General features: G+C 42.9%; 1 protein-coding gene across 1 annotated transcript in view; it reads right to left on the reverse strand.

The window, feature by feature from the left end:
• Window positions 1-16,175, reverse strand: part of BNC1 (basonuclin zinc finger protein 1) — a 116,950-nt gene that overhangs the window by 24,576 nt on the left and 76,199 nt on the right. Inside the window, exon 2 of the mRNA XM_069222566.1 lies at window positions 3,836-3,974. Coding sequence (XP_069078667.1) covers window positions 3,836-3,892 — 57 coding nt within the window. The 5' untranslated portion in view covers window positions 3,893-3,974. The remainder of the gene's footprint in view (window positions 1-3,835; window positions 3,975-16,175) is intronic.

Consider the following 16,175-nt stretch of genomic DNA (forward strand, 5'->3'; position numbering starts at 1 on the left):
AGATGGATAATGTTGTTTTACTTGTGAACTGTTATTAAAGGATTAACTCTCTGAGTCCCCTTCCCCTTCTGGTAGAACTTGGAAGTGTTCCAAAGGCACATTACACTATTTATGGGATCTCACAATGTGATTACGTGCTTGACTCAGTAGTCTTAATCCTAACCACAACAGTACAGAGAATATGTATTTATTGATCCCTATATAGAGCAAAGCTAGCTGTAATTCACCAGAACGTCTCACGCAGCAGGTGAAAGAAGCTGGCTCAGTCAGGGGAATAGTGGAAGAATGGTGAAAGGGGGTATTTTTGGTTAGGCGGATATCCTTATATTTAACCATTTCTCGGAGTTGATGAAGTGTTTCTTGAGAATGTAATATTGTGCTCCTTTCTAAATTACAGAATAAATAGTTGAAACTTGATATAAAGGGGTATGCTCTTCTACGCCCTTAGTGCACAGAGGGCTACAGAGACGCCTTTATTAGCTAAGAGTAGTATTGGAACCTGAAAATGTACTGTTAGTCTTGCTGGAGGTTATTAACTGGTAGTATGATGTTGCTTAGTTGAGGGGAGGAGGAGTCTACAAACGGATGGGATGTTGAGATCTCGGTCATCCTGGACAGGGTATTTATCATTTATTTTCCAGGTAGAGTTTGTTCACAGCAAGGTCTTGGCAACATGGGGGTGCAGAAAGTATTGGTTTGGTAGATCAAGTTTTACTGGGGCATTGGTCTTCAGACTCTTTTTCATAACTTATTTCACATGTGTTTAAATTAAAGGATGGGAGTAGGAAATGGTAGCTCAAAAGTTTTTAATGGGATGTTCTCAAAGGATCTAAAGCAGTGGTTCCCAACCTGTGGTCCGGGGACCCCTGGGGGTCCGCCAAGCCTCCTTAGGGGGTGCACAGCTGCTTAGAAAATGTAACAGATTAGGTCCCTAACTTTCAGTAATGACTCTCTGGGGGGGTAAACAGATTCCAATGATGATTAAATTGGGGTTCCTATACTGATAACATGGGGGTCCACAGAAGTCAAAAAGGTTGGGAACCACTGATCTATTGTGTTTCAGTTGACCCCATTCAGTTGGACTCTTGTTATCAAGTAAAAAATGGGATGGCCAAGTGATCAGTCCAATCTGGAGACATCAGAATGTGGTACTGGATTATGGTTATGGTTGAAAGGCCTAGGCTGAAATGTTCCACTGGTGTACACTTGGATTAAGTAATGAATGATGTACTGAGGGCCGATGAGGGTGAAAAAGGTTTCTTTCGTCGCCTTTGTGCTCCAGGCACAAGGCATGTTGAAGTCTCAGGTAAATGTGCTGTTGATGTGATGGAAATATTTGATGGTTTGGGTCACAGATTTCAATTAAGTATTTTTTGTGATCGGAGGTCTATACATCAAGTGGAAAAACGAAGTGTGGGAGGTCAAGAGTTGGAAGTAGCATGTGAGGAGCTCCACTGACTTGAGAATAGTATGGGTTTGTAGTGTCCAGGGTCATGCGGAAATTAGGATGTTGATGAAGGAAACTCCTATTCCATGTAAGTGACTGAAGCAAAGTGTTGTGTATCCTTTGTCAAGGATGTTGCGTTACACCAGGTATATACGATCTAGTTCGTTTTGCAACTGTAATAGTGCACGTGTGAGTGCACAAGGGTTGGGAGTTGGCAGGGAGTGTTGCAGCAGGCAGATGTAAATAGCTTACGTGATGAAAGGCGAAAGGCGCCAGCTTAGGCTCTTTGCAGGCCCTAAACTGCCTAAAATACAGGAAATTACTCTTTTTCTTAAGCTTGGAACACCGAATGGGAACACCCTGGGAAGCCAAGGATGAGAAGAGCTATAAATGAAACACAGATTAGTTGCTTTGGAGTGCTAGTTCTGGTTTTCACAGTGGTCTTCTGCTGTAGGGCACTGTGGAAAGTTTTTGATCTGATGTAACTTTGGATACGTTTGTTGATCTGGGTAAGAAAGCTGAGCTTTGTACAGATTTGCTGCAGCTGGGGGACCCAATCCTGTCCTCAGTACCGTCTGCCTCTAATGTGAGAAAAATGCTATTAAATTGCTTGACAGTCATCCAATAAGCTTTCAATTGGAGTCCCCATTTCATAGATTAATTTGGTCCAATGAGACCAAGAGCAAACAAGTCGAGAATCCTATGACGTGATACCTAGTAAGTGGTATGAAATTCTGACCAATGGTATGAATATTCATAAAGAAAACACCGATTTTCGGCTCATGCAGCAGCAACATACATGCCTATCTTAAAATCACAAAAAGAATAAAATACCTGGAAGGTTGTTTAAATATCTCATACTTATAAATCGTTACAACTGAGTACAGTTGTTGTAGATATTATAAGCAATTCCATTCATGACAACGGCACTGCTTGTGTTTATGGTTTTTCCTGTTTAGGAACCCCTAGGTATGCAATGCCCATTGATTAAAAATCACAGACATCCCTCTTGATCATTCATGACAAACAAGCTGTAATTTTATAAAGCTAGCAGGTGATAAAGAGGAAATATTTGTAATTGGCGGGTGTCGGTTTGATTGCCCCTTCTCACATGATCCTATTCAAGGAACAAGTGGTGACATTCGTACAGATCTGAAACTGCTGTTAAACAATACTGCTGTGTCTAGTTTTTCTTTAACAGGAAACAAGCGGATCGGAACTCCTATAAATAAACTTTCTTTTGCATTTTCTTGTTTTATGCTAACTGCGTTCAGAGTATGGGAACGTAAACGCTTGGCCCTGACCGGTAAATTAAATGCACACCTACCAGCTGGATGCATGCTTTGTGTTGCCAAGCAAGCTACTCTTAAAAATTCAGGGGGACATAAAGGAAAATGGGGATAGTTAGTCTGGCTACAGGGACATGTCCATGTTGAGTTTACTAAAAAGTCACAACAAATATCAATAGATCAGGTTTATACAGAGAGCGCTATATTTAAATAATTACAGTGTCACGTGTAAATATTAAGACCTGTAATATTTCAGGAACAATTGTCTTTTAATCGAATTATCCTAACGCAATTATTACAAATATTTAAGCCAGACAGGAACGAATGGAAAGCATGGCATGGTGTTCTACCGCCGATGTAGGGCCGATGGCAAATGTATATAAGGTTTTGACAATTACCAAGGAATTTTGTAGTGCTTAAAAGAGTATTTATCTTCTACGAGTTGTATGTCCCAGAGATGCTGGTTAATGTGTTCCACTGTCATTAAAAGACACATCACATTCCGGGAGAAATACAAACATTCCTCCATAAAATTTAGACTTATAACTGGACACTGTACGAACACATTGGAAATAACTCAAAAACAGAAAGTGAGCTGGCTATAACAGACCACTCCTCCAAATGCACCTACAACTGCAATGGGGCAAATAAGGAGCTCTCATTCACTAGGAGTCCTCTGGTGTTTTGGGGCAATAATGTTGCCATGGTAAAGACGGATATCACAGGTTGCAGTATTTCCCAGGTTCGGGCTATCAGCATTGTTTGAGTTGGAGAAAACAATTCAGGAATGGAATCCTGCTTGTGTCTGAACCTGGATTACCGGGGTTCTCAATCTATCCATACACAGAAAAGCACCTAGGAATTTCCTTGGATCGAATACATTCTCTTAAAATGTTCCATAAGCTCTCACCTAATACACAGGACTTAAGTGCCTGCACACGAATAAGAAGTATTATTTATCTAGGCTGTTTAATTGAGAAAATCCTAAGGAGTTTCAAGTTATAATGGCATTTAGCATTTTGTCTAAAACCCTATATCTTGACACACCAAGACCACATAGAAATATTGCAGTTGAGATTTTGTATTCTTCCTTGCTTACCTGAATATCCATTTTATGATGGTTTGAGGAAAATGGAGCTTCTTCCACTGAGGCCATGATATTACAGCAAAAACACAAGGGATGGATTCTGATTTCTCCTGACGGATGTGAATATTCATCATGTCCACTGTCTCTCCAACTATTTGTATTGGTGAGAAAATTAGGATCATAAGTTAATGATGGCCTATAAGACCGTACACTTACATTTTATGGATTTGTTTTCTAAGTTATATCTAAACGTCCTAAATTATTTTAATTAATTACATTGTTAATAAGAATTTACTGATTTTATGGTGAGAAGTTAAAACATAAACAACCCTAGAGACAAACAGATTCACAGCACCATATTCGTGTAAGCAAGACTTTTAACCGTATGTGGTTGAACAGCATTTGAGAGAAAATCAAGCAGTCTTTGAGGGGGAGAGTCTTTTTACATTAAAAAAACATAGATGTCTTACTGCCACTCGGGCACAAACTGGCTGTTGCTTTTATCAGTTAATTTCTCTGTATTGCCAATCCCAAATGGACTATAATGGTACCTGAGAGAGACTGGGGTTTCAAAGAGCTTTTTGTAGGGATTCTGACAAAAGTTAACACATCAATTTGTATGTCGGAAGCACCTTCAAATGCAGCTGTATCAAAGATAGCTAGTGCAGCCCACCCCCCTAACCCCCAATCCCCGAGACTTGTTAGGCCCCAGGGATCCCATCCCCCAGGGCCAATCAATACTACAATCAAAGGGGAAGGGGCCACATAGCCCTCTACCTGAGCCTTTTTGGGCCCTGGGGACCGCATCGTCCAGGGCTGTTTTTTAAATAAAAAGGGGGGGGGGGGAGATCACATGGTCCCCTTCCTGAGCCTTCTGAGATCCTGGGGATCCTAAGCAACTACAAAAATAAAAGGGGAAAGGTGCCGTGCAGCCCCCTCCCTGAGCTTTTTCCAGCCACAGGGATCTTATTCCAAAGGGCCAAGACTATTAAAGGTGGATGCCCTGGTACCCACCACATACTCATTGGGGACTGCTGAGGGAGGTGGTGGTGAGCCCTAAGGTCCCCATGGTCCCAGCCGTCTCCCCCACATACTGCGGGAGCCGGCACTGCTCCTGCTGGCAAGGAGCAGCTACTAATACTGCTCCCTCCGGCGGGAGCAATATTTTGATCCAAATCCCTGCCTGCATTAATTCAAGCAGGTAAATTGATCAAAAGAATCTCTGGGGCCTTAAATGGTTCAGGGAAAGGGGACACCCCCCACTCCATATCTGACTAGCCCTCGCAAAGCATTATGGGGCGCTCTTTGAAGGTGCAGCTGTGACATATAATTAATTATTTACGGTTTCATTTTTTTTTTCTTTTTTCATTTTCTCTGGTGTCCAAGTCCCACCTGGGACGCTCACTCTTTCTTATTTATTGGGGGCCACAGGGACAGCCCCAGGGCTCATTTCACTAGGCTGTCTAGGGGCCAGCAATATTTCTTCATATACTGAAGGGGTGCCCCGTTGCCTACCCAGGGCACCACACAGCCATTTTTGTTTTTATTTAAGAGGTGCCCTAGTGTCCACCCCAGGCCCCCACACCATCATTTGCCTTGGGGTCTGGGAGCGAGTCACAGGGCCCCTCCGAGCTCCCTGCAGGAGCCCGCTTTTTTATTTTTAAGTGGGGTGCACCGGTGCCCACCCGGGGCACTCCACGGCACATCCCTAATTGGAGGCTATGGAAGGGGGAGCCAGGAGCAATTCAGTATTTATTCCTTGCCCGAGTGTGTGGGCAGGGAAAAGTTTTGTGATTCCAGCTGGCTGGGTGAGAACACATTACTATCCCTGCCACACTCTCGGGCAGGTAAAAGACTGTGTTCCTGGTTGTCCCAGAGGTTGGGAAGCATGGAACATGGTCCCTGAGCCAGCCCCAGGGAATTGGGTCCCTGGTGCTATCCAATGATTACAGATAATTCTTCAATATCAAATACTTCCCAAAAACTGAATAATAGAACAGTGAATCCCCACCCCTTTGTCATCTCAGCATATCAGTGCATGCGGTATAAAATTAAAATAAACAGGTGAATTCTAGAAACAATATGTTGGTGTAAGAGCGCCACAACAATAGGTGCATCATGGAATGTTTATACATAGTTTGATGCAGTAGTCATTTCAAAAGTTTGTGCACATTCTCAATTTATCAAAATTATATTTGACCAAAGTGGGCTATGCAGTGGCCATTTCCTCAGTTCCTTCAAACAGTAGTTAGTGCATAAATAAAAATGGCTGTTAAACAGAATTCATTAGTAAACACTATAATTATCAAAAATCTTGAGATAAGCAAGGAAGGTATACCAAAATCAGACAACTATCAAATCACTTCGGAATTCATTGCCAAATATGAATATCATAAACTCATTGTATGATTCATTCAATGAATGATTAATCTATCATAAATGTTTCACCACAGGGATTTATAATGAACAGCATGCTGTTGTGAATTTCATAATGCTCCACAACTAAGAAACAGGAAAACTAAACATATACAGTGCACTAGCTGTTCATCCCACAAGCACCTCCATTTCCTCTTCTTTATCAAGTCTGGGTTGTTTAGTCCGAAGGCCAAAAATATATGGTGATTCCAGTTGTTTTAACAGTGTGATCTGATTTCCTCAACATGCTTCTTTGTATGCTGTCCATTCCAAAAAAAGACAATTTAGACATACCCATTTGATGTGCGTGATCAAAGTATCTAGCCACCAGATATGTGATAACATTCTTTATGGCTCTTAAATGTTCCACAATGCGTTTTTTCAATGGAAATATAGTGCTGCCCACATATTTCAGGTCATTGAGGAACATAAGCACATATGCACAGTGATCAGAGGTGCAGGTTAGGAATACATTTCTTTTATCCTGTCTCTAATGTGCATTGTATGACGTGGACAATTAATTTACACTTTTTAGGTTGACAGTGAAAGCCCTTTCAGGACTCAACGTCAGGGCCCCTGTGTTCCAGAAAACAAATGGGAAAAGTATATAATGGGGCAAGGGCGTGAGTGCGAAGTCCCCTCCCCACCTCCCAACAACCCTTGACTGGCTACAACGAGGAAAACATGTTCTGACAGTTATTAAAGGACTCGGGGTCAAGATCCTCACTGCAATGCATTGTACATGGCAAGTTTTGAGGATAACAAAAAAAAAACACGTATCGAGGTGATAACAGATTGTAGTCACAATATCACTTGTTGGTGGTGTTCTATTCTATCTTTGGAATTCTGGCGAGCTCTCAATTGATTATCCCATGTGAAAAATGCTGAACCCTTGCTGGGATTTGATGAACCATGTTTGGAAGAAAACGGTTTTCTCTCATGATTTTTTCATACCGTTTATGGACGGTCGGTTCACACTATTTTTCCTCAGCCATGTGAGAATAAAAGTTTAATATTCTGAGTAAAACGTACTTTCAACACAAGCAGCAGTCTGTCAGTTAAACCCTCAGTGTTTTACTGCAGCTTTCCACATTGCTCTAATGAACATATAGAGCGCTACTATTCTATACTGATGCCAAACGGTTTGCCAAAACCTAAGGCCATCTTGTTGGATTCAACCCTGTAAAACAAAGCACTTCTTTAGAAAATCAACAAAATGAGAGGGTATTATTGACATAGAAGTTATGGTTCATGCTCTAGAAAGTTGAAATGAGGACACACTTCCTATGAGTTTTCAATTATCTTCCTCATTAATTTCTGTAAAACATTCTGACATGCAGAGTGGAACAGGTACTTCCAGCACAGGCCACGGTGCTTGCTAGCAAGTAGCTGAATTCTAATGAACAATCTGAGTGCCATCATTTAGTATTCTAGATAAAAGTGAGAGTAGGGAGGCACTCATGAACATGAAGGGAGTTATGGGTTTTAGTAGTTTTAAACATAATGCATTTATAAAGGGACTATGGGTAGTAGGCATAAGTAAAGATAGTTAACACGAGCGCAGTCTACGTAACTACAGCATCCCTTCACAGCTCCCTTATTCTAAAATAGTAACATTTTGAGACTTATATTATCTCACTGGGTTCTGCCCCCACAGTACTCAACAGATTTTTCACTTTTCTGATCACTCGTTTTTTGGACTTTTTAATGTGGGTGAGCCTCACTACTGATGTCTCCTCCACAGTAATCACATGATAAACGGACTGCACGTGTTTACCGCCCATGTCCACTTTTAAGATAAGGCCGCTGCAACACAGCAAGGGTAAGGGACACTTGCCTGGTTACACATGAACAGGTGCGATCCACGTGGGAGACTATGGTCGTGCACAGCCCGGTATCGCACAGGTAGCCTGGGGCAATGGGGACTCTGCAGGATTAGGTATTTACCTGGGACATGCCTCATGAGGGTAGAATACACTATTAGGAAAAGTCAGTGTGCTTTACTGTTTTAACTATCTCAACAGTCCATTATACACATAGGGAGGGAACTGCCCTTCTTCAGAGATCATTGACGGCTTGAATTAGAGTGTTACCTATGCAAGGAAACTAAATTTGTAACTCAAATAATGATAACTGTATATTTTGTGGGTCATTCAGAGTTTCCATGTTTTCCTGGCTCAGCTCGGGGTCAGAGCCCAGGGCTTTTCTCACTCTGCTGTGCCCACCAATTCCTTTTTCTGCAGCAGTGGAACAAAGGCCATCCCACAAAAAGGAGCAATTAGCATTACTTCTCGTAGCTCCTGAGGAAAAAGGGGTGGGGCAGAATGATCTATCAATCACCAAGCTGTCACACTGCACCAGGGATGGGCCTGCCCAAGCCCACTAAACCAAGGAGAGAGCCCAGGCAACTGGAGCCAACCCACTGGTCCCCTCCCCCCTTTGAAATTCTAGTGTGCAATTCCCTGGCAGTGAGGTCAGCGAGGGGTGGATCCAAGACCCCAGGAGAATGTGACCTGTGGCTCTTGAATGACACCATTTTGGACTGTCCCAACATGCTGTGAGGTGGGTTAGGACAAGAGTGGAGAGGTGATGTGGCACCCCAGGATTGGTTAGGGCTGTCTGTTTTCTGGAACCTTCCTCTCCCTTTGCACAAGGGGACAAGACTATCTTGTCTGCAGACTTTCTAACTTCTGCGCTGCTGGATCCTGGGACTGCCACTGAATAATGGAAGGAGGAGCCCCCTAACCCCCAATCATGACCCAGGACTCTGTCCAGTTGATCCCAGGACCTATGGGTCACCTCAAAGGCCAGTGAAGCTGGCCCCCTTACTCCCTCTGAGAACTAGTTGGAGAAAGCCCTGGACTTTTCTGCACCCACCAACAAAGTCACAAAAGAAAACTGGTGCAGGGAGCCAGGGGGACCAACATTTGAGGAACTGCCCCACTTTGGAGGTGAGGAGGGTTGTTGCAACTGCTCCTGGTGGATAGGGCTCACCACCAGGAGTAAAATGAGCCCAGGATCGTCTAAATTAGCCCAATGTAGCCAGAGTTACAGGCATTCTAAAGTATGGTGACTTTTGACCTAATTTACCTCCCTTGTAGCGCAGGGGACTCTTCCGCTGTTTGATCGATTTCTCCTGGGGTACACCAGGGCCTGGTTCAAGAAGACGGTTACCATCACACTGGGGGAGAAGGCATGCGTGGGGCACCCCTTCTGTTTTGGTATCTCACCTGGGGACCTCATACCCAGACAGATTTAAGCGGGAGGACAGAGTATTTCCGTGCAGGCGAGCACAGGATTCCATCTCTGGGCCCCGTACCAGACCTTGAGGACAAGGGGAGTGCCACCCCAACCGCCACCCCCCATGTCGCCTGCACTCCCCACTCCTCATGTCTGGGGGGGGAGTGGGAGGCAACCACCACTACACACGTCTGCCTGCTGGAGCACCAGACACCCAGAAGGACAGCAGGGTCCCGCGTTAGACCCAGAAGGACAGCAGGGTCCCGCGTTAGCACACAGACGTGTTCTGCCACGGCAGGCAGCTGGGGATGGGCTCCTCGAGCTGCCCTCCCATCAGTGACAATCTCTGGGGTGCCCAAGTGGGACCAGGCGCCCCCATTAAAACCACTGGAAAATGCAGTGCGAGGTCGCATTTCAAAAGAAATGCGAAAGTAAAACCTCCTCTCAGCTTTCCTCGATGAAGCAGAAGAGCAGCTGCTAAAATATTCACCGCACTACGGAGACTCGACCCATAAAGCTTTGCAGGGCCTTTTAGTTTAAACACATTTTCACCAATACCTCAGCTTGTGGTGGTCCTAGGCTGATGGGACCACCACCAACTTGCTCAGCACGACATGCTCTCTCTCCTCAGGTTATCTTCTCTGTCCCTACCCTAAGTTGGAGAACCCCAAAATCATAATTGTTCCTATTGTTTAATGTATTTCTAAGGTCTCCCATGGCTGGAGCTTCTACTCTACAGCCGGGAGTAGGTCGCCCTCTATGGTCCTTGTATATGGAAATGTTTTAAAGGACCTGGAAGGCTTAAAAAATGTGTAATGCATTGTTCATTTGGTTGCACCCTCTAGGGGCTGATTGTATAGTTACACTGCAATAAAATTCCCTGGAGCAAAAAACTTATATATGGCACCAGGTCTCCAGGCCACTAGGAGCAAGTGTTAGTAAATGTGACACTTGGAAATGGGGTAAAATTTAAATGATGAATTTAGCAGAATCTATTTAAGAAAAGCTAACTCTTCTGTTTCATTTTCTCGACACAGTACCACACTTAAGATATTAGCTACATTTTTCAATTTTAAGTGGGAGAAATTTAAGGTGCAGAAAAATTTTCCATAGTCCGAACATTTTTGCAGAACATTTGTCCACACTTCAAATTATACCCATTTAAAAATAATTGGGTGTAAGTTTATATTATACATGTAATGGGGACACATATGGCAAAATGTATGTCCTGTGCCACAAGTACATAGGACAGTCACCTGTACACATATATCCTGTTCATATGCACACATGTTCATCCATCCTAAAGCTGGTAACAATGCATGAGTAGCTTAGCCTTCATTAACTCACAATGATTTATTTTCACTCATCAGAACACTCAAATCAGTACAGAAAAGGCTAGAGACACCGGATATATCCTACGCTACACTGCAGCTTCCTAGTCTAGGATGGCACAGATAGTGATGCAGGAGACCACCCGGTTTGTGATGCAGAAAAACAAATTTATTTCATTTTAATGAAAATTAAAGGCATATCAAGGGTAAAACGGAGGAACAAATCTCTATATAGATTAGGTAAGGAAGCCTGTTAGACCTATCAACCTCTGGGTGGCCTTTGCCAAACTTGTTGCCTTCTCTGCTCCTATTTTTTCTGAATTTGTTTTTGTTGGTTTTCGGATTATGTGCAGTGTACTACTGTTAACCAGTGCTAAGGTGATTGTGCTCACTCCTCAAAATGTGATACAACTAGCTTACACCTAATTTACATATTCAATTTACTTTCAGGTCCTTAGTAAAGTGGTATATCATATACCCAGGGCTGGTAAATTAAAAACTACTAGTGGGCCTGTAGCACTTGTAATGCCACCCACTTAACCAGCCCCTCTAAAACATGCCTCAGGCCTGTTATGTTAAGTGGAACTGTAGAGCATGACTAATCACCCAAGAGTTTTACCTAGGCGCCGAGTAGGGCAGGCCTGTGGAGGGAGGAGGAGATCATGCCCATTTTTTCTGGAAGAGCCAAGTCCTGAGGTTCCTTCAGAAGTCCAGGAGTGAGGGGGTGGTTTTGAAGTGTTGAGGGAGGTTGTTTCAGATCTTGGCAGCGAGGTATGAGAAGGAGCATCCTCCGCTTCTGGTCTTCTTGATGCAAGGGAGGTGTGAGCTTACCTGGGACGCAAATCAAAGGTGTCTGGTGGGTTGGTAGAAGTTGAGGCGGTGGATGAGCTACGCTGGACTGGCATTATGGAGCGCTTTGTAGGCATGGGTGAGTAGCCTAAGCCTACATCTTTCCTCAACCAGGAGATAGTGGAGATAGTTGATGTGTGGAGAGATGTGGTTATTTTTTGAGATGTTAAGAATGAGTATGGCGGCAGCATTCTGGGTGGTTTGGAGTCAATGTAGAACATGGGCTGGGATTCCGAAGTAGAGGGCGTTTCCATAGTCAAGTCTTCTTGTGATAAGAGCCTGGGTGACTGTTCGTTTGGTGTTGAGTGGGATCCACTTGAAAATCATGCTTAGCATTCACAGGATGAGGAAGCATGATGAGGTGACGGCGTTGATCTGCCTGCTCATGGAGAGGTTGGTGTCTAGGATGATTCAAAGGTTCTTGGCATGGTCTGAAGGAGTGGGTTAGGGGCCCAAGTTCAGAGGGCTACTAAGAGGCGTCCCATGTGGAGGGGTTGTTGTCGGAGATAAGGACTTTGGTTTTGTGTCTGTTGAGCTGGAGGTAGTTGTTTTTCATCCAAGCTGCGACGTTGCTCATGCAGATGGGGAAGTTTGCTATGTTGATGCCATGGCCTCTGATGATGTCTGCGAGGGGCGTAAGATGTTGATGAGCGTTGGACTGAGTGACAATCTTTGAGGGACTCTGCAGATGAGTTTCTTGGGTTCTGAGGTGTAGGGGGGTAGTCTAACTCAATGAGTTCTGTCTGTGAGGAACAAGGACATCCACTTGATGGCTGGGCCACAGATACTAAAGTCCTGAAGCTTTCTGATTAATGAATTGTGAGAGACTGTATCGAAAGATGACGAGAGATCAAGCAGGATGAGTGCGGCCATTTCTCCTTGGTCAAGTATGCTTCTGATGTCATCAGTGGGCACAAAGAGAGCTATTTCTTTGTTGTGTTAGGTGCCAAAACCAGATTGATGGCGTTTTAGGTGGTCTGGGAGTTGGGTATTGATGGCTTTCTCCAGGACTTTAGCTGGAAAAGTCAGGAGCGAGATGAGTCTGTAGTTGCTAAGGGTGTTGGGGTCCGCTGTTGGTTTTTTGAAATAGTGTGTTGACTTGTGTATTTTTCCAGCAAGACAGGAATAGTGCAGAGGCTATGGTCTGTCACTGCCATTTTGACCTGGCAAAAATAAACCTTTTGCCAGGCCTTATCCTTTCTTTTTAAGACAAGTCACCTTCTGTGTACTTCAGAGGACTGCCCTGCTGCCTGAATCCTGCCTTGTGCCCCCAGAGGACTGCCTGGCTGCGTGAAACCTGATTTTGTGCTTGCACCCAATACTACCAGAGTGACTCCAAGGGCTAGATGGCTAGCCTCCTGATCAGAGACAGAAAACGCCGCAACCTCCAACCATCTTGAATCTGCACTGGGACCCAGCTTGGGTGACTTATGAGCCTCTAAGTGGTGCCCCTCCAGTTCTGGACCCAGTCTAACTGAATGTTCCACCAAATCTGGCGTGAAGCCCCACAAAACACTGTGCAGACTGCGCACCAAGGTGCAATCCTCAGTATGTCAAACTCAGTCCTGTGCCCGGCCTGCGCTCCATTGTGGTCAGCCTGAATCTGTGACTGTCCCGGGTCAGCACAACCAGATACCCTCAGTTGGTGTTTTGCACCTGTTGGTGCTACTTTTATTGAAATCTTTAAAATTGCATATATCCATTTTTACAATTGGATTTTTGTTATTTTGGTGTCATTTTGTTTCTTTATTTTATTTTACGTTTCTAAATCAATGTGGGATTTTTTTCTTGTCTTATGTTTTCCCTTTATTAATATTTGTGTGCTGCATAAATACTTTACACATTGCCTGTAAGTTAAACCTGACTGCTTTTGCGCCAAGCTACCAGAGGGTTAAGCACAGGTTACTTTATTGACTTTTGTGTTTGATCCGGACAAGGTTTGTGACTGCTGCTTGAGAAGGGCTCACACCCCTCCTCAACCAACAACCCAATATCTCACAAAGCTTTTAGCTTCTATTTTAGGTCCACAGAAACAAAGGATGGTCTGTGAACCCGGATTTTTCTGATTGGCTGGCCGCAAGAGAAAGTACTCTTGTAGCCTCTATTACAGGACACTGGTCTTCCCTCTTCCAAAACTGAAGACAACCTACTCAAAGCTTTTTAACTCCAGAAGGGGTTACCAATATAAATACTCATCGATATGAAATTAACTTGCAGGATTTTATTTTACAGACAACCTTACAGCTCTCACCTAGTCAGTGCTTTAAGAAAACAAATATAAATAAATTATTAAATAAATACATTTGACATGCAGCTAACAGTTTATTACTCAGTCAGGTGAGCTAAGAAGTAGGACATATAATTCTTGAATCTGGGGCCACATGGATGCGGTCCTTAGCTCACATTGTGCATGACTGTCAGAGATAGCACTCTTTTAAAAAGGTGTCCGTGGCCCTAATAAAGACAGGCAGGCATTTTGCACACATTTTAAACATTATTCAGTACCACTGTTTTTAGTATTCATGCAGGCACATCGGCTGAGCCATACAGCACAATTCCAGGCTGCTGATTGTAGCTGTGTACCAGTGCATATGCGGGCTGGTGAACACAGAAAGTGAGTAACGATCTAGCTCTGAAGAAAGCGTATTACATGGTAGGCAGGGCACATGACTTTAGCCACAGAAAAGGATTTCATTATTAATATATAAAACAGGTACATTAAGGAGGGGCAATTTGGTTTGAAATGCATACAAGTCTTGTAGTAACATTACAGACAACACAATAGTGTTTGTTTCATTTACTGCTTAATGCTTATTAACTTCATGTATGGTGAATTCTAGTGGTTCAAACAAAATAAACCAACGTATCAATTCTCTTCAATTCACGATTTAGACACTTCGTCTGGCACTTCAAATAGATTCACCTTTCCTAGTGTTTTGTTAACTTGAGGCTCCAGACTAATTTCAAGCCAAATGTATGAAAGAAACAACTGCTGCCTCCAATCCACATTTTTAGCAGTCAGACTAGGGGTGTGGAATTCCTACAGCCCAACATCCAGGGCATATTGTTTTGGGTCAAGGACAGCAAGTTTCAAGTTTATTTTGTCATTGGGACAGGTAGGCCCAGCCCCTTGCAGCACAAACCCTTTGGCTGCTAGCTTACAGAATTACATTATGGTGCAGGGAAGGGAATTATCTGCAGTTAAGGTAATATTTGTGCCCATATATTAACACTGTCCTAACTTGCATTTATGGTTCATTCATGCACAATCTTTATTTGGACAGGCCCTCTAAATAAATGTTTTAAGCTCAGACTGAAGTACTGACAGTGGTTCCAGTAAACAAAAAATGTGTAGGCAGTTTTACAAAGATTAACAATATGAGATAACGTATAATGCTCCCAGAATGCTCTCCGAATATTTGCAGAAGCTCAAAAGCACGATTTGTAACTTTTTGCTTTCAAATTAAAATTTTCACAAAAATAATTAACTAGGAAAAAATGTTTTGCTAACATTACTGTAAACTGTTAGGTACCATTTCTTTGAAGAATTATTTACTAAAATGTGTTCATCTATGCTAGTATTTCCAAAATATGTTCATAATGGAAAATCAGTGCAACCAATTTCAACAAGATTACAGGAAACATGAAATAAACAAACATTGGCAAAGCCACTAGGTCCAACATTGGTGGACAGTCTTGTTTTTTTCAATATGTGTCTTGTTTGGACATGGCTTTTGTAAACCTTTATTGTTGTGGGAGCTGCAGGACCCTCACCATTGTACTTTGACATTGTAGATGCTGGCACTATATGGTGCTTGTGAAAGAACAGGCTGCTATAACTCACAGTGAAGCCAGCCAACACATGACTAGAGAGAGAAAGAGAGCTAGAATTTTAATAAAAGACAAAAGATATTGGTTAACGTTAGACCTAATTAGGGACACAATTCTTAAAGTCACAAAAGTGCACCTAGAGTAGATGTCTTTGCACTAATAAGATTTACGTATTTCGTGAATTCATAAAAATGTACACAAATAGACCAGGAAAATGTACTCCTGTAAAATATTTCTGAACTGTATTTTAGCACAAGCAAGTATACGTGTGCAGATTTGCTTATGCGAAAATCTATTGAACGTTTACAAGTTCCCTTTCCCTCCAGGCCTTTTTTTCCCCTCAATCCTGGAAGACATTTTACTTCTGCTCTGGTCAGGTGTAAACTTCCAACCTTTCTCAGTATGGAAAAAAAGATTAAAGAGCTGGTGAAAACCCTCAAAATATGCAAGTTAGTGGGTTTGCATAGACTTAAAAGGGCATTCCAACCCTGTAACTATTGCTTACTGCAACCTCCAGTCCGGGAATGTAGCTCTTGGGAAAGATGAAAAAATAAGGTACTTGGTAGTATTCAGGCCCTACTATAATATTAGCTGTGACATAATCAGAGAGGCTGTTATCAGAGTACTTATAAGATTGCTGTCATAATTTGTCGCAGAAATTCATGGCACAAGAGGGACAAGTAGAT

The sequence above is a fragment of the Pleurodeles waltl genome, chromosome 3_1, assembly GCF_031143425.1.
Source record: "Pleurodeles waltl isolate 20211129_DDA chromosome 3_1, aPleWal1.hap1.20221129, whole genome shotgun sequence".
Taxonomy (NCBI): Eukaryota; Metazoa; Chordata; class Amphibia; order Caudata; family Salamandridae; genus Pleurodeles; species Pleurodeles waltl.